At 44.5% G+C, this 24,666-nt stretch overlaps 1 protein-coding gene across 3 annotated transcripts in view; it reads right to left on the reverse strand.

Moving 5' to 3' along the window:
• Positions 1-15,116: 15,116 nt before the first annotated feature.
• ZCCHC2 (zinc finger CCHC-type containing 2) overlaps positions 15,117-24,666 on the reverse strand; it is a 41,313-nt gene continuing 31,763 nt past the window's right edge. For 2 of the 3 annotated variants that reach the window (XM_042868851.1, XM_042868849.1), the window contains exons 10-14: positions 23,246-23,310; positions 22,382-22,476; positions 20,340-20,468; positions 18,125-19,633; positions 15,117-17,136 (exon numbers count right to left, since the gene is read on the reverse strand). In XM_042868851.1, the coding sequence (XP_042724785.1) occupies positions 17,069-17,136; positions 18,125-19,633; positions 20,340-20,468; positions 22,382-22,476; positions 23,246-23,310 (1,866 nt within the window). In that variant the 3' untranslated portion in view covers positions 15,117-17,068. The remainder of the gene's footprint in view (positions 17,137-18,124; positions 19,634-20,339; positions 20,469-22,381; positions 22,477-23,245; positions 23,311-24,666) is intronic. The other variant, XM_042868850.1, reaches the window with a different exon arrangement.

A 24,666-nucleotide genomic window follows, 5' to 3' on the forward strand; every position in this document is an offset into this window, starting at 1 on the left:
CCCATTTCAGCACATTTATCCACCATTCCTGCCAGTACGGCTGCTCTGTGGCTACTGGCAGTCCCAGTACCTCATGCTAGTGGCACCTGGTTTCCACCTCATTCTTCTCCACTCCTGTACACTGCTTGGAACGCAGCTCACCAGCCCGGTGTGTCTTCTGCCCACTCCTCCCACCTGGGCTGGAGATGGATGAGGACAACAGCTAGAGGGAGCAAGCGGGGGTAGCAAGCTTTGGGGCCACTCACAAACCCAGTAATCAACCAGCTGGTTCCACAGAAATCCACCTTTTCTTCCTTCTCTTTGGATGACAAATGAAAAAGAAACTTACATCAACACGGAGGTGCTCTCTTCCTTGTTTACAGAGATCCCTACCTGCAGGCAATGGCAGCCTATAAACTCTGTCTGCAGCCCAAGGGATCGTGCCAGGCCCTTACAGAGTGTGCAGTAAGAGTAGTGCCACTGGGCAAACACATCCCTCTTTACTCCAATTAGTATCACTGCCAAAAAAAATAAAAGAAAAAAATGTTTATCAGTCTATGGAAGATTTGTCCCATTTGCTTCAGGCTCCACCTATCCATGGAGTTAAACATTTGTCAGTGCCTGTGCAGCCAGAGAGCTGAACAAAAGCTGAACATTTCCAAAAAGAAGCCAGCTCACACTGCCAGAAGATGCGGTGCTCAAAGGAAATTAAGATGAGCAAGACTGCAAAACTGAGATGCCTGTGCTTGCAAATTGCTTGCAACAGGTCCAACAATTACCTGCCTGGTGCTGTTGTTTTACCTTTTGCCTACCACTGGGTATGCAGTTAAGCTCATTAAAGTGTGGCATTGAGTCACCTCATTTGTCTGCAGCTACTTATTGGCCATTATAATAACAATTGTGTGATACATGCGAAAGCATGCCAACATCATGTGGATGCCTTCCTCCTGGAAGCATTCAAGGCCAGCGGATGGAACTTTGAGCAACCTGGTCTAGTGAGAGGTGACCCTGCCTATGGCAGGGGGTTGGAACTAGATGATCTTCAAGGTCCCTTCCAACCCAAACCATTCTATGATACTATGATCCTATGGTCCTATGATTCTACGATACTGTGACCATGGTGGCTGTATTTGTATTCTGTCCAGCTGCAGCATCATCCAACAAGAGCCCGGTTGCAAAACACTCACGGTTGAATTAAGAGCAATTTGAGGGGCAGAGTGGAAAGCTCAACCACATGCAAACACACCTGCATTATGCTTGCTCCCTCCCTAATTGCAGATAAGCAGAGCCCAGGCATTTTTCTTTCCATCCAGACTGGATTTGAGAATAAGCGATGCGTGGTGTCCCTCAGGGGTTGGTACTGGGACTGATGTTCTTTCATATCTTCATCAGTGACATGGCCAGTGGGATCAAGTGCACCTGTAGCAAGTTTTCAGATGACACCCAGCTGTGCAGTGTGGTCGACATGCCCAAGGGAAGGCATGCCATACAGGCAGACCCAGACATGCTCAAGTGGTGAACCCAGGAGAACTTAATGAAGTTCAAAAAAGCCAAGTGCAAGGTCCTACATCTGGGTCACAGAAACTCCTGTTATCAATACAAGCTGGGGGATGAAAGGATGGAGCACAGCCCTGATGAAAAGGACCTGGGTGGATGGAAAGCTGGGCATGAGTCAGAAATGTGCCCTCACAGCCCAGAAAGCCAACTGTGTCCTGGGCTGCATCAAAAGAAGTGTGGCCAGCAGGTTGAGGGAGGTGCTCCTGCCCCTCTGCTCTGTGATGGTGAGGCCTCACGTGCAGTACTGCATCCAGATACAGAGTCCTCAGTGCAGGAGAGACGTGGATCTGTTGGAGTGTGGCCAGAGGAGGACCACAGAAACGATCCATGGAATGGAACAGCTCTCCTAGGAGGACAGGTTGAGAGAGCTGGGGCTGTTCAGCCTGGAGAGGAGAAGGCTGTGACCTGATAGCAACCTTGCAGTATCTAAACAGGAGCTACAGGAAAGAAGGGGACAGAATCTTTAGCAGGTTTAGTTGTGATAGAACAAAGGGAAATGGCTCCAAACTAACAGAGGGGAGAATTAGATTGGATATAATGAAGGAGTATTTTACAATAAGGGTGGTGAGGCACTGAAACAGCTTGCCCAGAGAGATGGTGGGTGCCCCATCTCTGAACACATCCAAGGTCAGGCTGAAGGGGGCTCTGAGCAGCCTGATCTCACTGTAGGTGTCCCTGTACATTGCAGGGAGTTGGACTAGATGGCCTTTAAGAGTCCCTTCCAACCCAAACTTGTCTGTGATTCTGTGATAAGAAAACAAGGGAGACCAGAGATTAAAATAGGAGTCAATACCTCCTTCCCTAGGTGCTGTAGGCATCCAGCATGTGCTATCCAAGAGTGATTTTCTAGCCCCTCCCACTTACAACTAATGCCATCAAGAAACTTATTCTGTAGCAGAAGCAACTTCTCCTGCTCCTTCACATACCAGCAAAGAGAGTTATTGCTGCAGTTTGGCCAAAATCCTTAAACTGAGCGGCAGTGTGGGGATAACAAGAGCTGTGAATCAGCTAGAAGAAAGAGTGGAAAAGGAAACAAGGATTGTATCACTGGCTGCACCTCAAGTGCTAATGGGAATTTGGCCTGCGTGCAGCAGATTGCAGATTTGGGTGGGTGCAGTGTAAATCCTGGTCACATCTTCCTCTGGCACTTGGTGCTGCTTCTAAAAAAAATTCAGATCTCAGGCTCTGAAAAGAGTTTTTGCAAGGTTTTTAAGAAAGGTAAATATATGGAGAGGGAAAAGTAATTGTATGTATCATATACGTGTGTCCATGCAAGACAATCACAAATTTTTACACAAATATGCAGGAAAGTGTTTCTTTTAGCCACCTTTAAGGGCAGCCAGCATCTGACTGAGGGCATACTTTTTTTTTTTTTTTCAGTAGAAACATTCTTGCTGGTGATTTATTGTCATGAAAAACAGAACAAATGTCAGTACTGTGTCCTGTGAATACCCTGGATAAGATCTTAAATCACAAGATTTTGCCTTTCAAATGATCCTCATTGCAGCAAGCCCTGTGTTTACTAAGAAACATAAGCTATGAAGAGAGTGAGTTCTGTTTGCTGCAGCAATATACGAGAACAATCATTTTGTGGTTTTGGAAAATCCCTTGCTGTTTTCCTTGTATATCTAGAGAACGATTCCTTCTTGCCAAGGCAAAAGAAGACAGAAGCTCAGGCTATCCTAGAAGCGCGCTGTGTGCTTAATTCCATAATGGAGATCCGACGTACAGCACCAGGGCTGCAGACAAGATGTGAAATCTCACGGCTCCACATGAGCCCTCTCTCAGGATTGAGGACATCTCCTGGCTCGGCTTTTGTTGCAGTAATGCATGGAGTCCTGGCACAGAGCATACATTAAGATTCATTGATAGTAGTTGCAGCTCCAGGGGGCAAGGAAGAGTCACATCGGAACAATACGCTTCCTGCCCTCACGGATCATTTCTCCCACCCAACCCAGAGCCAGGCTCGCTCTTCCTTTCCACCAGAGATGTCTTGCAAGAGTCTGGCAGCATCTCCTCCCCCAGAAGCAGTCAGGCGGTCACAGCGGGATGTGCTGCCCTGGATGCACCGGCGGGCCCTGGGGAGCCCCTAACATATGAGGGAAAAATAGGACTTGGTGTCTTACCTCAGCAGACACCAGGTATTCGTTAGGAAAGCGTTCCCTGGCCTAAGACAGGCATATTAATCTTGAGATAAAACAAATTAAAAACCTTTAGTCTCTGTCAGGACGGTTTCTGTGGTGCGCATGCAGGTAACGTATGGAGTTTCTAGTGGCCTGGGCACATTTTGTTACCTGAAATCAATTAGTCAGAGTTCCTTGATCTTCATCACGGGATCCAGCAATTGTGCAACTTTGGAAAAACCTCCTGTTGCACCATATTTGGTGTCACTTCCATCTACAATACAACGTACAATCAAGGCTGTATTGCGAGCAGCGGCCTATTTGTACGTCACACATACCTCTCCCTGCCCACCTGCATACAGCTGCACATACCAAACGCTGCCTGCCTGCTGGGGCAAACAGCAGGCAATCCTCCTTTCTGCACAGACTGAAGGAAACGAGGTCAGAAGCTGAAGTTTGTTCCCTGGCCACCTTGGTACATATATAACGACCAGCGGGAAGGACATTTCACAAAGGGGAAAGATGACTGGCCCTTGCCCCGAAATACTTCAACCCCACAGGTTCCCTGCTCCAAGTGAACCTTTCAGAAGAAAATATGAATCACCACACAGCAATGTGACTTCTTCTAACATCCCCGAGTCAACAAGGATGGTGATCAGACCACGTCGTTTTATAGATATGCATGAACCAGCCCTCACCTCAGAGTTCTTGCAACACTTCTGTGATGAGCAGACAGCAAGTGCGCCTTCTCAAGGCATTTAAGCTCTTAATCCCACTGAAACCAGAAGGAAGAAGTCAGCCTTGAAGATCTGGCTTAAATGAAGCAGGAGATGATCACACAACAGGTTGCATAGTGTTGGAGAAGACAGTAATCCTGATGTCTCCTGAGTCCCAGCCTTCTGCTCCTTATGCCTAGGTTCATGCCAGAATGCTTAATCTCCTAGAAGCTTATGCTAAGATTTCTGTGTTTGTTTAAATTTTAAAATGAAACCTAATCCCCTACAGGGAAGCCTACATAACTATTTTTTTTGCCCAGCCCAGCCTAGAGGCAAACAACCCTACAACTTCTCTGCAGATCTGCTGCCACAGAGGAGATGAAATACGATTCTCTTGGTTGTTTTTTGTTTGTTTTGTTTTGTTTTTTTTTTTTTAATCTCCTTCATTGATTTTTTTCCCTGGGTTCATGAAGGGTTCACAATTGAGAGTGATGGTCCTGTGGGTATGACCATCCATTTTAAGTGCCTTGTTTTGCATTAAAGCAGTGGAGGATAGGCTGCAGTAAGAACGATATGGTCAGAAATGCCTGAGGGCCTGAGGGTGCTACCATCTCATCCCAGTCTGTGACCACCTGATTCATCTTCTGGACACCAGGAGGTTGGGCTCCATCCCCAATGTATGAATGCTGAGCTACCGTGTGAGTCACAGGGATCTTCTAGGCACTGAATGTTGGGGACCAGGGCCAGATTTTGGAGAGGGTAGGGCTCCTGCCAGCGCCAGGCAGCAAGCAGTCACACGAGGTCATGTTTTGGCCATCACAGAAAGCAAACCCAGGAGCTGTATCTGGGTGTGGACTTTGACCACCTGCATAGCTGGAACATTACCCACCCAATCGCCCTGCTCCACATCTGCTGGAGATGTGACCTGGTTTCCAAGCCACCTCCTGGCTCTTGGTCACGGCCCTTTCAGTGACCTTCAGTTCTTGGAAGTGGTTAGGGCACGTAAATGGGAACGGCAAAGGGGAGAAGGTGAACATACTGACAGAAGACTTGCAGCACAAGGAACGTATCTGACAGCTTCAGTGTAAAGAAATGCCATGTGGTAACCTTACCGTGTCCCACTGGACTTGCTCCAGCGGGTCAATGCCCCTCTTGTTTCAAGGAGCCTGTAACTGGACACAGCATGCTAGATGTGGCCTCACTAATGCCACTTGTAGATGCATTTTCTACACAGATGCTTGTAGTTTGCCTGAGGTGGAATATTCTGTATTTAACAAATTTAAGAGATTTTCTCGCCTAAATATGCTGCAGACTAATGCCAGGCATATGATATTTAAAAGGATCCTCACCCCACAAGGCTACACCCATCTTATCTGGTTTCTAATCTTGAGAGATATGGGGCTCTGAGACAACCCTTTACTGAGAGAAGAATACAACCCAGCCTAATTACCTCCATAAAGGAGCTACAGGAGTCTATAGAGGAGTATACAATGCAAGGTGGGTGATGACAGAGGCAGTGATTTCTGACCCAGGAAGGCTCTTCTTTCCCTATAAATGTTTCCTGTTGAACAGTTTAACAGCAAAGGCTTTTAGCCTTGACAAAACTGCGCTTGCAGCTCGTCCACCTGTGTCAACAGGCTTTGCATGCTTGTGGCTCAAGCTTGCACTGGACCTGAGATCAAATCTATGAGGTGGATGCAGCTGCAGAGGCAGCCTCATTGCACTGGGCTTCGAATCCCCTGCACTCAAGGTCTTGTCGGATGGCCCTGGATAGGAGGGAAGTCTTACAGCTGAATCACACCTTGGCAAAGCTGCTTAGTATTCACCCTTCAGGGCCCATTTCTGTCTATCCTACAGGGCAAGGGCAATTCACGAGGAAGAAAAGGCATCTTATAAAACATAAAGTGTTTTGTTTCTGGTTTTTTTTTCCAAGGAAGCCTGGAAGGCAGAGTGACAAGATGCATGAAGAGACTGTTTATGTGGACAAGCTGCATGGCCTATTTAAGAGCCAAGTGAAAGAGTAATTATTCTGGACTCCCATTCTGATGTTAACCAAAAATAAAAAATGTCAGGATTTGGCAAAAAGACCACACACAGTCAAGGAAGCAGCATTGGCAGCAGGGAGGTTAGGCTAGCAATGGACTTTGAATGGGAGGCCAATGAAAGCTGAATCTCCTGCTTGAGAAAACATCAGCCCAGCACTTCCAGGAGCAATTGACACAAGCAAAAGCACTGAAACACTTCTGCGAGGCAGACCAGCTGAGTACCCAAGTTAAGCCAATTACTGCTGGAGTCAGTTCTTCCTTCAGAAAAGTTGTGCACAGTGAGGGGCAGCACTGTCCTGGATTTCAGGCCAGCCACAATCACACAGCCTATGTGGCACCCCCACATGGCACCTTGGGCTGGACACACAGTGCAGTTGCCCTAATCTGCTGTAGCACAACTCCTGAGCTGTTCAGAAGATATTTTGGAAGTCCTTGCAGAAGCCAGAACCAGTTTACACCGCAAGAGTGCAACTGGTTCTGTCCATAAAGCAGTAGCTGCCATTTTTCATTTTGTCCTTGAAAGAAGCCTACCTCGTGCTTTGGAGAAGGGAAAAAGGGACAAAGTTTGGGAGAGAGGGACCAGCCCTGTCACCCACGCACCAAGCCTCTCACTGCTGTGCTGACACAGGTGGCAGTGGGTGAGGAAGCATTTTTGGTGGGTCTCAGGCAGGGGATGAATTTGTTGTGCCGTTGATTTCAGGATAGAAGCCTCACCAGGGTGAACATGAGCAGTCCACTCAGCCAAACGACCCGGCCCTCCACCGCCATTTGCTCACTCTGCTTTCTGGCATGTTCCTGCAACATTTTTCTGAGCCGGAGGCCAGAATTTCTCAAGCACCTAAAATCATGCACTGTAATCAACCTGGCTTGATTGTAATTGCCCAGTTTATAACACCAGACCTGCACGCTATAGTTGTTCAGCCCTCCGGTAACAAAGGTCCTCAGAGAGGAGCGGTGACTCAGCACACCGCTGCCCCATTTGGCACAAGCCAAGCCTGGATTCCCTCCAATGGAGGGGATTCATGCTCTGACTCGTGCTTAGCAAATAACTCAGTGCTCTCACCCCACTTTCCCCACCTTTTCCCTGGGACCACGCTGAGCATACAGCCATGTACCCACATGCTTACAAAGAGGACTTGTTCCAGAGCTCCATCCCAACAGCCCCATGCCCGTCTTTCACAGGGGCACAGATGTAGCCCTGGGCTTCTTATGCACATCTTCTGCCTTTCTCTCAAACCAAGTGTCCGCAGTGGACAGCACGATTTGGGACTCCAGCCTAATAGTACCTCTGTTTACAATCAACGCAACAGGGGACAAAAGTATCTCTGTGTCTCATAGAGATGGAATTATAATTAATTCCAGAGGATTCCTAAGTGCACAGATAATTCGGTCTTTAGGAGTATCTAGCATACTGTAGCTACAACCTTGAAGCACTATTTGGAAACCTGAACAGGAAGAAAAGCCCCACGTGGATATTTCCCCAGGAGTGCAGAACAATGTGTTTCTGCAGGAGGAAGACAGAGAAGGCTGTGCCACCGCCCTCCTCGTGGGCACTTGGTATCTTTGCCCCTTGATCCGGCTGTGAAGGATGTGACAGGGGTGTGGTGAAGGATCTCAGAGCTGAGGCCAGTTCTGAAGGGGATGTCCCACAGTCTGGGTTTTGCACGTTTACAGAGAACACTCAGACATACCAGTGGTGGGGCTGGGAGGTCACTGTAGCCCCTAGGCTGTGCCAGGTATGATTTCTACCCCAGCTAGCGTGTAAGCCTCACGTTTCCAGTGGGTTCGAATGCAACCCAGCTCAGATGTGCTTTGGCCTCTGAGGCAGCAACAGCATCCTGAATGCACCACGTGTCTCCATCTTGTATTGCACTGATTTAGAGATCAGCATCTTTCTGTTACCCGTTTTCAGGGACCAGAAATGCCTGTGTCCATGCTTCTATGTACTGTGTTCAGTTTAAGGCCCCTGACTACAGGAAGGACATTGAGGCCCTGGAGCGCGTCCAGAGAAGAGCAACAAAGCTGGCAAGGGGTTTGGAGCAGAAGTCTTATGGGGAGCAGCTGAGGAACTGGGATCGCTCAGTCTGAAGAAGAGGAGGCTCAGGGGAGACTTCATAGCTCTCTACAAGTGCCTGAAGGGGGTTGTGGTGAGGTGGGGGTTGGCTTCTTCTCCCATGTAAGTGGCAACAGGACTAGAGGGAATGGCCTCAAGTTGCACCAGGGGAGATTCAGGTTGGACATTAGGAAATACTTCTCCAAGAGAGTGGTCAGGCACTGGAATGGGCTGTCCAGGGAGGTGGTGGAGTCACCGACCCTGAGATGTTGAAGAAACACTTAAATGTTGTACTGAGGGACGTGGTTTAATGGGAAATACAAGTGGTGGGTGGATGGTTGGACTGGATGATCTTGTAGGTCTTTTCCAACCTTGGTCATTCTACGATCTTCTGGCAGAGAGTGTATCTCCACTCCCCTCTGGTGCCTCCTGCCCCAGAGGCAGGGCTGGACCTTGTCTCCTCACCACAGCTAATGCTCCACATATGTGAAAAGGCAAGGCCAATCTGCTTGGTGCTGGGAAAAAAATGAACCAGGGGAGTGAACTCATCTCTAATCGCATTGCCTGAACTTCTAAAGCTCTTAGAGCCAAAGCATGACATCATCCTAATGTGACATGATGATAAAATAAACAATGCAGAAAAATGAACGGATAACTCTGAGAAATTACTTACAGCCATGTTCTCAGTGCTGGACTTGAGGATTTGGAGGTTGACTCCATTGCTCCACTAGAAGCAAGCAATGCAGGACATAGTAAAGATGGTTGTGGTTTGAGGCCAAAAATGAAAAGATGAGACCCAACACAGCCAGCACTGTGAAACTGGAGATGAACAGATAAATAACGTTGTTCTTCATTTGGATAATCATGGTAAGCTGAGCCCAAGTTGCTCATCCTTGGTGCTACCCAAGGCCCCACCTGTGAGCACCTGACCAAAGCCATTATGCTCTTAACAGACAAAGCAAAGGGCAGGCAAAATCTTATACCGAGAACCAGCATTTGTAGGCTGGAAACATCTCAGACAATTAAAAAAAAACTTGCTCAAAACCCATTTGCATCCACCTTAGTAAGTCAGTGCCACGGGATCATTGCCGCTCGTTGTCTCAGAGAGGGAAAGACGACGTTTTAGACCCCATGCAGTGACACTGGAAAATGAGTTTTATCCGTAACAAATGCCGATTTTATCTGTAAATTAGATATATGTGTTTTGCTTTCCCTGATGCGGCAATAGCAGTATGCAGTAAAACCCACCCTCTTTCACCTGTCCTTGCTCCCTCAGGCTCATACGTGTTTTAATAGGTCTCAAATGAGCAGCAAAATACATAACCGCGTGGTTTAATGGCTTCTGCACTGCTACAGAAATACTTGCACAGAAGTGTAGCTGGAAAGCTGCTTGCTTCACAGCTGGCTAAATCAGCGCTGCGTCATCCTGACCTTGCATTTGTTGCACAGCTGAAGAACGAGGCTCCACAGAGCTGCAGGCGCTGCTCCTGAGGGGGAATGCCAGCCACCCAATTCAGCTGGCTGCCCCTGGCACTGAGCAGGCCTGGCGGCGGGCCCACGGCCTGTAGGGCCACCAGCAGCGAGCCGGGCAGGGCAGCAGGAGAGGAGCAATGCAGGGGTACCAGCAGTGCCGGCCTGAGGCTCACCCAGGGACCCTTCAGCCACAGCCAGGCCTAGGTTTGTAGGCCTATGGATGAGAAACAGTGCTGCTGGTTGTGGCTGGGGGATGAAGGCCCATCAGTGCTCTCCAGCACCAGCTCTCTGGTTTGACTTCAGTTGGTTTTTTTCTTTTTTTTCTTTTTTTCTTTTTTTTTGGCTTGTATTTTCTTCTATCTTGCACTGAGGCTCCCCACCACCTCTCCCTCTCCATCCTCTAAACTCTCACATTTCCTTCCATCAAAGGCACGGCCAGCTGTAAAAACAATATCCTGGCACAGACAAAACAGTTACCCACAGCACGGCATGCAAACACCTCAGCAAAGCAAAGCAGCATTATGTACAGCTTAAGAGCTCTGAAACAGACTTCATTTTGCTGAAGGGCTGAGGGCATTTCCCAGCTCTCAGGTGGCAGCAGCAGTAACCCGGTGTATCCCTACAGACAGCCTGTGACTGAAGGAGCTCACTAACAAAAGGGAAGCAAGCATATGGGGTACATTCCCCACACTGGTCATGGAAGCAAGGAGCTTTAAAGGGTGCAGAGGAAACTAGATGCATTTCTAAACAAGGAAACTTGGAAAAATATGGGGTGGCCGACCACTGGGTAACATTGAAAGGGCTTGACCTGCACTGCCCCGATCCTTGCACTCAGCCAGGAGACTACTCCAGGTTAGGAAGGTTTCTGCTTTTAGAATTCAGTAAATATGCAGAAACAAATTTTGGAAATGAAGATTCTGCAGCTGATCTCTCGAGCAGCTTGCGAGCTAAACAGAGGGTCAGCTCTCACCCATCAGCCCTGCTGAACACAACCAGTCTTCCACCTGCTAAGCACCTCCTGCTTCTGGCATTCTCTGGAAACCATGGTGCTGCTGGTGCAAATACAAGTGTGCTCACTTAGGTTTCCCAACTTTCATGCAGACAAGTACAGTGGCTGAACACGTTTATTGCTTGCTGCCTCTTGATTAACTTCCCATTCTTTGCATCCTCCACCTGAGAAGCTGCAAGAAATAAGAGATCTTTCTCTGAAGGGGAAGAAAAAAGTGATGGCTTCAAAGTGGAGTAAGTCAAGGCTCCCATTTTTTTGCAGTGATGAGTCCTGGCACAGTCACATGCAGAAGCAGCCACCCCTTTGCATTGGTTATTTGAATTTGGATTAGCGAGTTTTCTGCAGTGTCGTCTGAGAGTTTGCCCACAGACTACTGTATTTCAAATGGCCTCCATTAGGTACTTGTTTCCAGCAGGCACGTAAAAGAAATGTTGAAAGGATAATCAGGGCACAAGCAAGAGAGAGAGGAAAAAAAGGCTAGCATATAAATTGAAAATGAAAAGCACAGCAAAGAAAGACAACGCCATACAGGGTGCATTAGCTAGCTGACAGCCCTGGATAGCTTTAAGAATAATCATGAATGTTACACCTTTTTAAATGTATTGTTAGAATCACAGGTAGGTTGCAGGAGGCTCCAACTTCCCATTAGGTGCATGAGATGGCCAGCTGTGCTGTGCTCCAGCACACAATTCATTTGCCTTTGTCCCATATAGATGCAATCTCTTAGTTGCTGTTCTGTGCTACGAGCTGGATCTGAGCTCAGAAATTCAGTGCAGTGTTTCATTGTTTCACCTTACGCCTAACCCAGTGCCCCATGGTGCTCTTTGCTGCAGCTTTCCCTCCCCTCCTCACACATTTGTGCTGTTTTCATTCAAAATCTTTATTTCATCCAGTGACAGAGGCCAAGGCTTCCCGATTTGCACGCACACTTTGAAATACCTGGAAATCATTGTCAGCGTGCACCTCAGAGCAGAGCTGGATAGCAAGGAGCTGCTCAAGTCCCGAGAGGTTTTCACCCGAAGCCTTGCTGCTGCTCAGCTGCCCGCTCTCGTGCTGGGGCCTGCGTGTGTCCTGCAAAAGAGCTTCAGAGAAAGGAAAAGGGTGTTTTGATAGCGACACAACTTCATGCATCTTACTGACTACTCTACGTACACACGTCAATGGCTTCACAACTTCGCGTCAGTCAAAACAAGAAAAAAACCCAAATCTGTTGAAAGCACCATTGTTCAACTTCCAAATTACCAGTGGTGTAAAATAAGACTGCTTAAAGTAAGCATAATATTTGCTTATGCAGATGATGTTTTGTTATGTAAAGTACTATCTTCCCCCCTAAGGAGTCTCTAACAAGTATTTTAAAATCAAATGTGAACGGAAAGTAAGTTTTTAAAGCAGCAATCCTCATTTTTCACCAATCATATCAATTTTATGAATTAACTTTTGACTCGTTTAGTAACACCCTGTATCTCAAGAAAACAATGCACTTCAGTGGTCAATAGAAAAAAGAACTGTTAAGAAACAGTTACTCTATCAGTTTACTGAGTTAAACTATTTTCACAGTATGTAGTTTTATAGATTGTTTTATTGCCCAGTTCATACAACAGCAACCCTTTGCTCTAGCCAGGGAGCACATATAAGCATTAACAACTGTGACTTTATTAAGTTCCATCTGTTGGTCAGCATGTTCCTGGGCCTAAGGCAAGTGTGTCACCTAATGTTAAACCCTACATCGTGGATCCTCATATCCTGAAAGATAACCCCTTGGGTCTGTTCACAAGCCATGTGGATTTCAGGAAGCATTCCTCGCTATAAGAATAGCAATATCTAAAGCCATTTCTAACTGTCAATAGTCCTTGAGGTACCACGTTCACGTTTGGCTGCAGTTGCCCACGCGTTCAATATTCCCTATGAGATCTGGTCTGTTTTAGTAGCAAAACAGGTAACTATTTCAGATACACATTTAGCACACATTCTTCAAGAGACGATTATCTTCTTCATGGTAGAACATACCTAAACACGAGATAACTAAAGATACTAATGTATCAAAAATCACTGGTCAAAGAAATCCCCCAAACAAGGTCATTTTCATGGCATGAAAGCGTTAAAACCAAGCGAAACTGAAGTGCCTTGCAGGGTGTCTCAGATAGAAGCACCATGATATCCAGCTGCTGGAGTTATGCTGCCACCTATTGTGAAGACGAATCAAGGAGATCCATTTCATTCTGCTAGCACACAGATATGCAGCAACTGTCACTGCTCTCTCTCTCTCTCTCTCTCTCTCTCGCTAAAAAGACTTTCTTCCTAAATATCTGCTACTGATAACTGCTGAAGATAGGACGTGCTGTTAATTACCAGCACTGATCAGGAAGTACAATTGCCCAGAGCTGTGTTTTTGTGTGTGTAGAATTCAGGCAACCATATTTCAGGGGAGCAGCCGCAGGAGGCGCAGCTCAGTGCCCCTCGAGAAGCAGGCATGAGGAGACAATTGAATTACAACGGTGCTTCCACTTCTCTACAACCAGTCTGGCACTGGCCCAGCTCTCAGAATACATTTTCGTGCCTTTTGCTTTTCCATCTGCCTTGGCACCATGCACATGCCTTTCTTTTTTTTTTTCCCCTGAGTAAAAGCTCCTACACCTCAGTCAAGATCTAGACATTAGGTCATCATTGTCACCCTAGTGTCGCTTAGCTGGGAAAACTAGATCATCTCCTCACTCGTAAGCAAGCCACGTGCATCAACATTCTCCCTTACACTCCCATTTTGCAGTTCTGCCCATGTCAAACTCACGGCTCACTTTTAATTCCAGTTTTGGGAACCAAGCAGTGCATTTGCATCTGCAGTATTACTGCATCAGGCAGTACAAACCAGCAGCAATGCAGCATTAGGAGTCGCTCCTGGGCAGCTGGCACAGCAGCTGGGGCCAACCAGCTGGTGGGATTGCCTCATGTGACTGCATGGCATTCAGCGCGTTCTCAGCCACCCAGAAGAATCTCTCTTCAACAGCAGACAGTTAAAACTAGATTGCCTAGATATGAGGCACAGTAACCAAAGAGGAGAGCTGTTAAGAGAATTGTTAGGCCCCCAGCAAAGCAAGCAGCAGAATAATGGGGCATTTTATAGTATTGGCTGTGCCAGAGGGTAAGCATTTTTAGATGTTTTAATTGATAGATGCAAGCAAGATCCGTTACAGTTAGGATTGCTTGCAGCATAAACAGATGGTGTTATCCAGACAAACCAAAGTATTGCTATCTCTGATGGAATGATAAACAGCAGATTTTGCTTTCAAAGTAATATGGTGACCCCAAATTCCTTGGACAGGCACACACACCTATGGGAGGGAATAAAGATCCTCAAAGAAACTGAGTGTTTGCATGATGCCTGGTTTAAACACCCACTATCATCATGCAAGTTGCCTGAGAAAAAAAGGCTGGGTTCACGGCAACTTTGAGCCTTCCCATGTTAGTTGGTTTCTTGTGAAATAGGGGAGTAAGCTGAGATAAAGATCATGACAGCCTGTGGTCCTCAGCTCCGTAGATAACCTGCTGCTAAGCACTAGGAATTAAGAGCTACAAAGCAGAGAGAAAGTGAGAGTAATTGCTACCCTCCTGTCTTTCAGAACTACCAGAAACATTCCGGTATTAAATTCAGACCACTCAGCTGTAATCCACACATCCCTAAGTCACTTCTCTAGCCCCAATATTTCCCCATGCCCTTCCATCTGTTTTAGCAGCTGGAAGTTTCCAGTTCATGCACACATTATACTGAGGAGCACAACGGATTCAAAACTTACCAAATAATAATAATAAAAAAAGTATGTTTAAATTGCATCTCACCTCTACTCCAAGAGCCATCAAAATCAAACACAGACATAAGCGATCTAGAAAAGCTTCGCTCAACGTCCCGGACCTATCACAGAAGGCCATCCTCCATCTCCCAAGAGATCCATCTACCTTGGAGCTCAGAGCAGGGCACAGCACCCTGACTGCAGTCACAGGCCTGCTCCGACCTTCAGTCAGACACAATCAGCTTCATCTCAGAAGTGACAGATTCCAACCAAAATGGTAGCTTGCCAGAAACGTTCCACAGCCCCATCCCTCTACTGGAGGCAGCCTACGGCTTTCATTTTGTTGTTCTCAGCATAAAGGACAGTGCTTGCACGCAGGTACTTTTTTTCTTTTTTTATTGCTGTTAAGTCAAGGAAAAAGGTTGCATAAAATCCAATCTCTTCTAGAAATATAAGTGACCTTTCCAGTACATTTCAAATATCAAAGTATATGGTAAACATACAAATAAAGAGAAGGTAACATACCTCCTATTTACAGTACAGTATTTTAAATCATAAAATAAGTTCCATAAAGTACAACTGGCAGGTAATTCACAATACAAGTCCATTGGTGGTTTAACACCCTCACTTCAACTCAAACGCAGTTCATTCGTTTCAAGTGGTCCAAAAATACCCAGATCAAATAAAAATTTTAATCAAAATAATTTTCATTTACTACTTAAACTTTTTTTTTTCTTTTTTTTTTTTTTTTTTTCTTTTTTTTTAAATTAAAGCTTTCATCTACCTCCCTCCCAGCCCCCCCTCCGAGAAAAAAGTTCCAAAATGTACACTGGTGCTATAAATATAAATGCTACCTATGAAGAAATGTAATCATCAAGCTTTTTTCTTCAAGTTTCTTGTTTGTTTAGCAATTTATGAGACGGCTGAACCAAGGATTGATTTTCATCTCGTCCCTCTACTGGACACCAACTCTTAGATTAAGAAAAAAGATTTCTGCCATGAACTGTGAGGAATGCCAAACCCTATGGATATACAGTGGTAGTTGTTCATCGGTGTTGAATGCAGCAGTCAAAAAATACACTCATCTTCCAGATAACCTCAGTGCACTTCAGGAAATCAAATATTACCTGGAAGCAATTTAGTACATATATTGGCTTTTAAAAATAAAATAAAAAATACAGCAGCATTAAACTTACTTACTCATGATACTGACATGATTAATACCATCTTAACACTCATTTCAGTCTTTCACATTATACCGTAATTACGCATAGTGGTAGATTGTTATAAAATAGTGACTTTGCTATTTGGTAGACAGGTCCTAATGCTAATACCTGACTATTTTGTAAAAACCATAGCTTTCGTTCAGTTTGAAAGAAAACATTTACATTCTAAGTACAATGCAACACTGTAATAGTTTAGGAAAAAAAATATTCGATCAAGTAATGTTCATTCTGTGTTGACACGATGTAGAATAGCTTTAGAAAAGGAAAAAAAATGCCGTCAACTTTCATTACAAATGCAAACACACTGAGTACAACATTCATACCAGCTTTTCACCTTTTTTTGCCGAACATACAGGCTAAAAAGCTACAAAGGGAGAAAAACCTGTGAATTTAAGCTTGTTTACCTTTAAAAATCTGTTCAAGTCCACACAGCTTCAGTCACTTCCTGCTCTACGTATTGTAATTTATCTGGGACTCTCAAGAGCTGCGTATATGTACTACTGCCAGCTACAGCACACATCCACAATGGTGTGTTCCTTTGGGCCCTCCTAACGGGACGTCTGAGCATCTCCCCTCAATTCACGAGCGTTAATTTGGAGTACAGGCAGGGTCTGTATGAACTGCGCTAAACACTCATGCAAGCCCAACAAATCCACGTGGACAAACAGGGAAAAGAAAACGAAACAGCAGCATAAAGAGAACAGGGAAGGGGAGGAAGAAGATTGTGGTGGGGAACGTGACCAACTTTCTTCTTTCACCATATGGCTGCTCCATCAGTGATGTCAGAGGTCAGAGACTTTTTTTTAGATGCAGTAAACATTGCACATGTCTCAAGTCTTCAGTGCAAAAGCATGGTTCGAATGCTCTTTCTGATTGTTTGGCTGTGTGTCTGAATTACATGCACTACGCAAGCCTTTTGTAGAACCAGGAGGAGACCAGGGACTCAGCTTTCTTCTCGTGTACGGAAGAGGTGCGACAGCAATGAAAAATTCCAAAAGAATATAAAACTGGGAATGTCCCAAAACACAAGACCACCCCCCACCTCCCACACACACCTTCCCCCAATTCCCCAAGCTTCAGTTTAAGTAGGCAATGTTTACTTGTTTCAGTCTGCAGAATCCAAGGTATCATTGGAAGGGGGAGGGGGAGGTGCGTATCTCAGTCTGTAAGTGCCTAAAACAGGAAAGAGAACTACTAAGTCACTGCTTACAATTAAAATGGATTACAAAACCACTACAAGGTATCAAAATGGACATGCTCTTCAAAAGGCACTATCATCCTCCAGTCCGTTTAAAGTAGGTCCTAAGATCTTACACTATTTCCTTTCAACCGCTCACTAAAAGCATCGCTTTAAAAAAAATAGATAGACAGCAGATACCAGATTTTACCTCTGTTGGAAAAATACAAAGAGAAGGAGACCCCATCATGGCTAGTCTTTCCTGTTCCTGTCTGACCAGACAAGTCAAGTCAGAATGGACACAGGCCAAGAATCAGAAATAGTTTACATTCCATCTGAACGCTGAGTTTCCTGGGTTTTTGTTTGTTTGTTTTTGCATGGAGGAAGAAACGGCACACAGGACTGCAGCCATTCCTTCAGCTTCTAATTCCAATTGGTTTCTGCCTTTTTGCTGTAACTTGCCTGAGAAGTTCAAGCATATTTCATTTGTGTATTTCATGATGGGGCATAGAGGATGGCTGGTTGTGCAAAGGTAAGCTTCAGAAAAGTTAAATAATTTAACGGCCAGTTCATTTTTTTGAATTCTTCTATATTTTCTCTGCTTTCTGCCAATGAATTCTCTCTAGAAAACACTGACCAGAAATGGAAAAATTGAAACGACATGCAAACCTCAAACGTAATACCAAAAACAAATGAGCGAAAAGAACGACAATTTAGAACAGACAGAGTTGGAGTTCCCAGCTCTGAATCATGCTCATTTTCTGCTTCGCGCTGTGAATCCTTTTGCCTTGCGCTGTTCTACAGAAATTTCAAGCAGAGATAAGATACTTTGAAGCTTTAGAGCAGGTCACTAATGCACAACCATTTACACAAAACATACACACGCACGCACACCTTTCTGCAAGACCAGAAACAGCACATTCAGTTAGGTAAAGAGGAACTGCTAAACTCAAAAGCAAGTCCGCTGGGAGTTATCATGATTACCTTGTTGACTGGCCTCCATGGATGACTGCTTACAGTCCTGCGCATAGTGTCCACTTACACCACAATTGTAACATGAAACGTTCCCATTCTTCTTGGGTCCTGACCCATTTGTGTTGGCAACTACGTTAGGTGCTGGATATACGGGATAGAACCTCCCAAATCCTGCCATCTGCTGCATACCATAGTTGGCTTGGCTCCCCATTACTGGGTCATGCATAAGCCCATTTGCATACGGAGACTGAGGCAGGAAGAAAGGAAGTTGCGTTCCATTGCTTTGATGTGCTTGATTGAGGTAGCTGCCATTGCAAAGTGATGGCAGAGTGAAGAAAGATGGAACTCTGTAGACTTGTCCATGAAGTGGGTTATGATAAAAATAGCTATTAATCTGAAGGCTTCCATTGGTCCCACAGCTACACCTACGTCCACAAGAACCACAAGGACCAGATCCCAGCTGCTGTGGAGGTAACATTGTCCCGTTAGTGTTATTATTTCCAACAGCGTTTATGTAGGATGTGCTGTCGCTCTGTGCAGTGCTGTGTGTTAAAGCGGGGCTCGGGCTAGGGGCAGGGCCTGGCGTGTGCGTAGGAATTGCAGGAGGAACGGAGGACTGGATCTGACCAACACCTAAACCAGCTGACTGAGGTGGTGAGGAAGCTGCTACAGTGTTCAGCACGTTTGTGTTCTGGTTGGGCAACACGCTGGTAGCATGAGGACTGCCTGGCAAAGCGTACGAAGCTGGTGGAGGTGGCGGTGCTGCTGTGGAGAGACCAGCTGCTGGAAGAACTACCTTCAGATTGGTAGGCTGAGGGATTGCTCCTGGGTTTCCCTCAATGTGAGGCACCATTTGATTCAGTCCTACCACCTGGGATGCGGGTTTTGTGATGGGATCTGTAGTAGGAACTGGGGATCCTGGGAAACTACCTGGATTGTGGACTGGGATAAAGGCAGTATTTGGTGATCCAATACTTAAGTTTCCTGTCGGCTGCTGTGGTCCATTAACCGTGCAACTTTCCGACGATCCCTGTGGAGAGGGCATTTTCAATCTGTGTATTGCCAAATGCAAAGCAGGGCTACCAGGCTGGACAGAATGCGGGAGAAAAGTGGATGGGACTGGCAAAGGGGAAGCCATCAGCTCGAGGCGTTTCTCAGGCTCGCCGGAAGTCACTGGGCCCATTCCACCAGGAGGTGAATTTGCGGACTCTCTCACCGGTGAGACAGCAACAGGCGTGGTAACGAGCATTCCCATCGTCTTCCCATCTGCGGATATGGGGGGCGGGACGACCGCTTCAGGCTTTTGGGCAGTGCTGTGCATCACACAGTGTAAGGCAGGCATGAAGGAGATGTGTTGAAACTTTGCGTTCAAAGGATCTTCCGAAAGGCTTCCGTTTTCGTTATTCGCTGAAGAGATCTGAGCAGACGATTTGTTCATGTTTGAGGAACTGACAGCACTGTAGCCTGTGAACCTGGCTGCATTTTGATTTCCAGAGTCCTCAGAATTGCTGTCCGTGTCTGTGGAGAAAGCAGCGTTTGTCAGTCAGAAGAATGAATCTGAAACTATAGTAAGTCTCACCCTGGACTAACTTACCCATATAAAACTTAATGAATTTGAGGACATAAAAGATAATTATGTCTTTCTGAATTAGACTAACTTTGAGATTGTTTTCAGTCATCCAGACCAAGCTAGGTCAATCTCTATCATTCGTCTAAATCAAAATGCCTGGCTAGCGCCCTGGTTTCAGCCAGCTGTGTCTTTGACTTGGGTATATCTGCAAATGTGAACAGCAGCAAACAGGCCAAATTAGGAATTTGTATCTACCTAGAAAGACGTTGATAAAGTTTGCTCAAATTTGGAAGGAGTGACAAATTAAACAGTCAATACAAAGAGAAAGACCTCTCAGACACGCTGGCGTAGTTTTATAACTTTATATAAAATGTTCTTTGCTGTACTGCTGCAATTTCTCAAGACACTGCCAAAGTCAGAAAAACAGGATATCGTGTACAACATAGCTCTACATAGTGATCTAAAACTCAAACAGCTCCTGCTATTTGCTAGAAGCCCTCAATCCACACAGTCACAAAACTCACTACGTAAAACATCATCTATGGCTAGTTAAATAAAAGCAGGTAATAAAATGAGAAACTAATTAAAATTAATACAAGAAAGAGATTAATCAAGGACTATACAAGGTTCATGCACACTCTCCAAAAATCCAACCTCTGTCTTTTTCTTCTTCACTGTCAAAGCTTTCCCTCCCATCATGTCGTGGACTAGAAGGAGAACTGTAACTTTCAGATGATGTTTCTCCACACGTATCGTGACCAGATCCAGTGTCCAAATTCAGATCTAAAAACAAAAATAAGTATTTCTGTGTAAAACTGCGCCTTCTAGATTTCAAAAGGAATCATGGGAAACTCATTTTCTGGAAACTGCATTTCAGAGCAGGTTTAGAAACTATTATCAAAGTCCAATACGTAAGCCAGAACGCTTTGGCTTTTGAGTTCTGCCTCAGAGGTGACGCAGCAAGACACAGCAAGAGGTGAAGCATGCTCTCACAGTCTGCAGGCCAGATGCTAGTGTCAAGCAAACCCCACTGCCCAAAAAACTCAGCTAAAAAAACTTCAGGACAAAAAAAGAACACTAGGATTTATTTGTATTATTAGTAATTGCAAGAAAATAAATTGTTAATTTATTATTACAGTTGCAAATGTAACAGCTTAGGTTAAACTACTACAAAGTTGCCGTAGAGTTTTCATTTTTGATTCTTGCAACCATTTTCCTGGATTAAACCTATACTTGTTATGTTAACAAGGGTATTGAATTTCTAATATAGTGTGGAACAGTCATGCCAACCTCCTATCACCGAAAAGAAAAAGCTTAAAGTGCCAGTCACAAAGTTTCCAGTCTTCAAAGTTGTAAGTAACTAAGAAATGACTGACAAGCTAAAAACAGAAAGTGAAAATGGAAGAAAAAAAGAGTTAAGAGCTATTGGCTCAAAATAGGACATTTCAAACAATGTCTCCATATATAAAGCCAGGCAGAGATTCAGACTGCAATGTTATTTCCTCCCCCTGCTCCCCGCTTCCCCCCGACCACCTCTCCATAGGTTGTATCAGATGACACTTTGATGTTTGCATACAAAGACAGGTAGAAAGCTAATTCCTGAGGACTGAATTGCTTCCAGTAATTGTGGGTTGCAGTTTCCTCTTGCAGTGGCCTTAAGTAGCCATTCCTATCAAGCAGGCAGTTTCACATCTGTAGGTCAGTGTGTTGCAGGTGGACTGAACTCTTAAGACAAAACACTCCTTTTTAGCTGCCCAGTGTATCCCACAGAATTACACAGCCTCTGAAATGTATCAGGTCATAAACACTCAGTGTGCTTTACATGACAAGAACAGCAACCAATCAGACATGCACACAGAGAGCTGTCCTGTACATTTAATTTTCTACTTGTAGATTTCTTACCTACTTTTTCAAATTATGTTGTTTTTACTAACCTTGTTAACAGTGAATTCTTAGTCTCAGTCAGATTTTAACATGTTTTTAGATGACAAAAACTGCTCATAAAGCACACGACAGTAATTCAGCGTGCAATCTACCTGCAACTCTCAAGTTGAGAAGTGGTGATAAAGTATGAAAACTTTTTAAAGACTGCACCCCAAGCAGAAACAAGAGCCAGACAAGGCACTTTGTAAGATGCCTTCAACACATCAGCTTATTAGGTGGTATACAAAAGGCACAGTCTTTATCAATTTTCTGTTGTGACTATTGAGTATAAGAGAGATGAGGTTGCACCTCATATTAGGTTGCAAAAACATCAGGCCAGCAAAGTTGATGGGTAACGCAGCCTTTTGATAATTGGTAATAAAGCTTGGGTGCTCAATTGAACAAGACAAGATGACATTTGTGTTGTTCATCCCTCACTGACATACAGAAGTCCTGCCCTAGACTCTGGCTTTTGCTGGATTACCTAAACTCGAAAACCCTGTTTGGGCAGCACGCACAGCTCTGTGTGGTAGCTCAGTAGTCGCCTGCTTTACACGCTACAGTTCAACAAAATTTCACACGAGACAGTTTTTGCAAAGCTCCTCACGGGCCAACTCCTCATCAGAAGGAACCACTGAGCTGCAAAGAGATCACTGATGACATGGCACTGGGCCTCCACTCGCTCAGATTGCTCAGTTTCATATAGAAGTAGCCCAACACGAATGAACGAGTAAAGCTGAATTGTACAATCAGCTCAGGAGGGAGCACCTTACCTTTTGCTGTCCCTGCACGGATGTGCTGTGATGCTGCAACTCTAACTCCGTTTGTCCTGTTATTCAGCCGGCACTCAGCCTTCTTTGCTTTCTCCCTACGTAAATAATTCTCATGTTTGTTTATTTCCAAATGCATTGCACAAATAAACAACTATGTAGGAAAATCAAATGCAAACAAAGGCAGTAATTCCAGGCTACAAACATATATTTAATAGGGATAACGAGAAATGCAGGGGGGGGGGAAAGAAGAAGGGTGCAGCTGATTTTAAACTCTTCCCTGAAGGATGACAAAAGTAATGGAGCAATACTGCAGACTAGCATAAAAGCATCTGGTTACAGAATATCAGAATGACAAGAAGTCCAATTGGCATCAGGCAGAGTATTAAATAAGACAAACTTTTTCACGGTGCAGGATTGTTCAAGAAATTCCAAAGCCCTCTAATGCACAAATTATCTTCAATAAAACATTTCACCACGTTACCACCCACTGAGTAATGGTAAAGGCTGCTGGCAAACCTTCCTCGATTTTCAGTGTTTTCTGCACAGCTTTACACTTTCAAACTTAATAATAAATACCAGGGAGAAAAAGAGGCAATTCTTTATCAGTTAAGAACCTACTTCTTTGTCTGTTCACCAAATGACAAGTGGTATTTTAGGAAATGAATGCACAGAATTACATTCTATTTTTTACGCTACTACTTTTCAAAACACACAAGAAGGAATTCTATACAGACCAGCCTCGCGACATGCCAGCTATTCTTTCACCAACTAAAAAACAAAGCATCTAATTGACTATCCACTCTGTTTATCAGAGTGAATGCATTACACTTTGTCCCTCAATTACTGGTTACATTGGAAACCTACTTTTCCAGCTGTGGCTTTCCCTTCTTCTTGCTTACTGCAGATAAGCTCCGTTTTTCCCCCGTATGCTAGACAGGAAACACAAGGATGTCAGTCAAAAGACAGAACTTCTTCCACAAAAAACCTAACCAAAAAAATACTTCCTAGACTTAAAGGTCTGTGAGTCACAATGTGTGTGCTCACAGGCACTGCTGTCACACAAACAACTATTTGCATAGTGCAATCAGGCCATCAGAATTATGTAAATTATCTTCATTTATGCTATGATCAGCAGGGACTCAGCAAATTACCACTTCCAGTTTTTCAGAAGATATCAAAGAAACAACTGCTGTGAGTAAGCTCCAGGTCTTTCCTTTTGAGGATAAAAACCAACACTTTTAATCAAATATCCCTTAACAACTTCTTCCATGAAAAGAAGTTGTCTCATCAGAGTTGATAAGGTTTAAACAGATACAGAACCTTTGGATTCAACTGGAATTATCTAACTGGGAGGAGAGGGAACCCACGTGGCAAATTATTTTTAAATAGCAGCACGTTATTTTTAGATCTTGTCAAAACCAGTGCTCAGCCTTGATTGCTGCTAAACTAAACTCTGCAAAATATCACCTACAAACGTACTAGAAAAATTACAACATCTGCATTTTTCTGCAAGTATACTATTAGTAGTTGCTGGTAATATCTCCTATTTGGTACAGGAATACAAATTACGACCAAAAAATGTCTATCTATGCTGTATGTGCAATTCTTCAAAATGGGAAGTAGCTTTTCCTGGTACAGTATATCACATTTTCCTTGCCTCAAACTTGCAAATTTCAAGCTTTCATGGTGTCTGCCATTTCACCTGTGAAAGCAAATCTTAGTTCATTAACCTAGTTTGTGACATAAGGTTTTGGTTGGTTTGGTTTTGGTTGCAGCTCCCCACACAATATTTAATAGCCAAGGTCTGCACATAGAACAAAAGCAATATTAAGTAATCACTAAGAAATTCTAACATTAAAGGTTTTCCACATGTAACACTGAGCAATATTCCTTTCCTCAATTTCAGTATTACCATCTTATTTATAAGCAATTATTCTTCTCCACTATACTTGGATGCATATAGTTTAGTTAACATAGCTTCAAGTTTGTTACTTGCAATAACACAAACTCCTCAGAACTTCTGAAATTCTCTCTGACGACAATCAGACAACAAGAGGATGTCTAATTAGAAATGAACATCAGACTTTTCTGATCACATACATCCCATTGTGCTACTTTAGCTATAAGCCCAAATAAAAGCTGTTTATTTAACAAGACAGTGGTAAGTAAGAATTACGAGGCATTTTCTAACCAGAGTTAAGTCACAAGCAACTTTCCTATCTTCTGCATCTTTGAAAACTACATGTAACCTTATGTAGCAAACAGCCTCCTCAATTCTGAGTCAC

The sequence above is a fragment of the Lagopus leucura genome, unplaced genomic scaffold (genome assembly GCF_019238085.1).
Source record: "Lagopus leucura isolate 7727_CA_CO unplaced genomic scaffold, USGS_WTPT01 Super-Scaffold_100002, whole genome shotgun sequence".
NCBI lineage: Eukaryota > Metazoa > Chordata > Aves > Galliformes > Phasianidae > Lagopus > Lagopus leucura.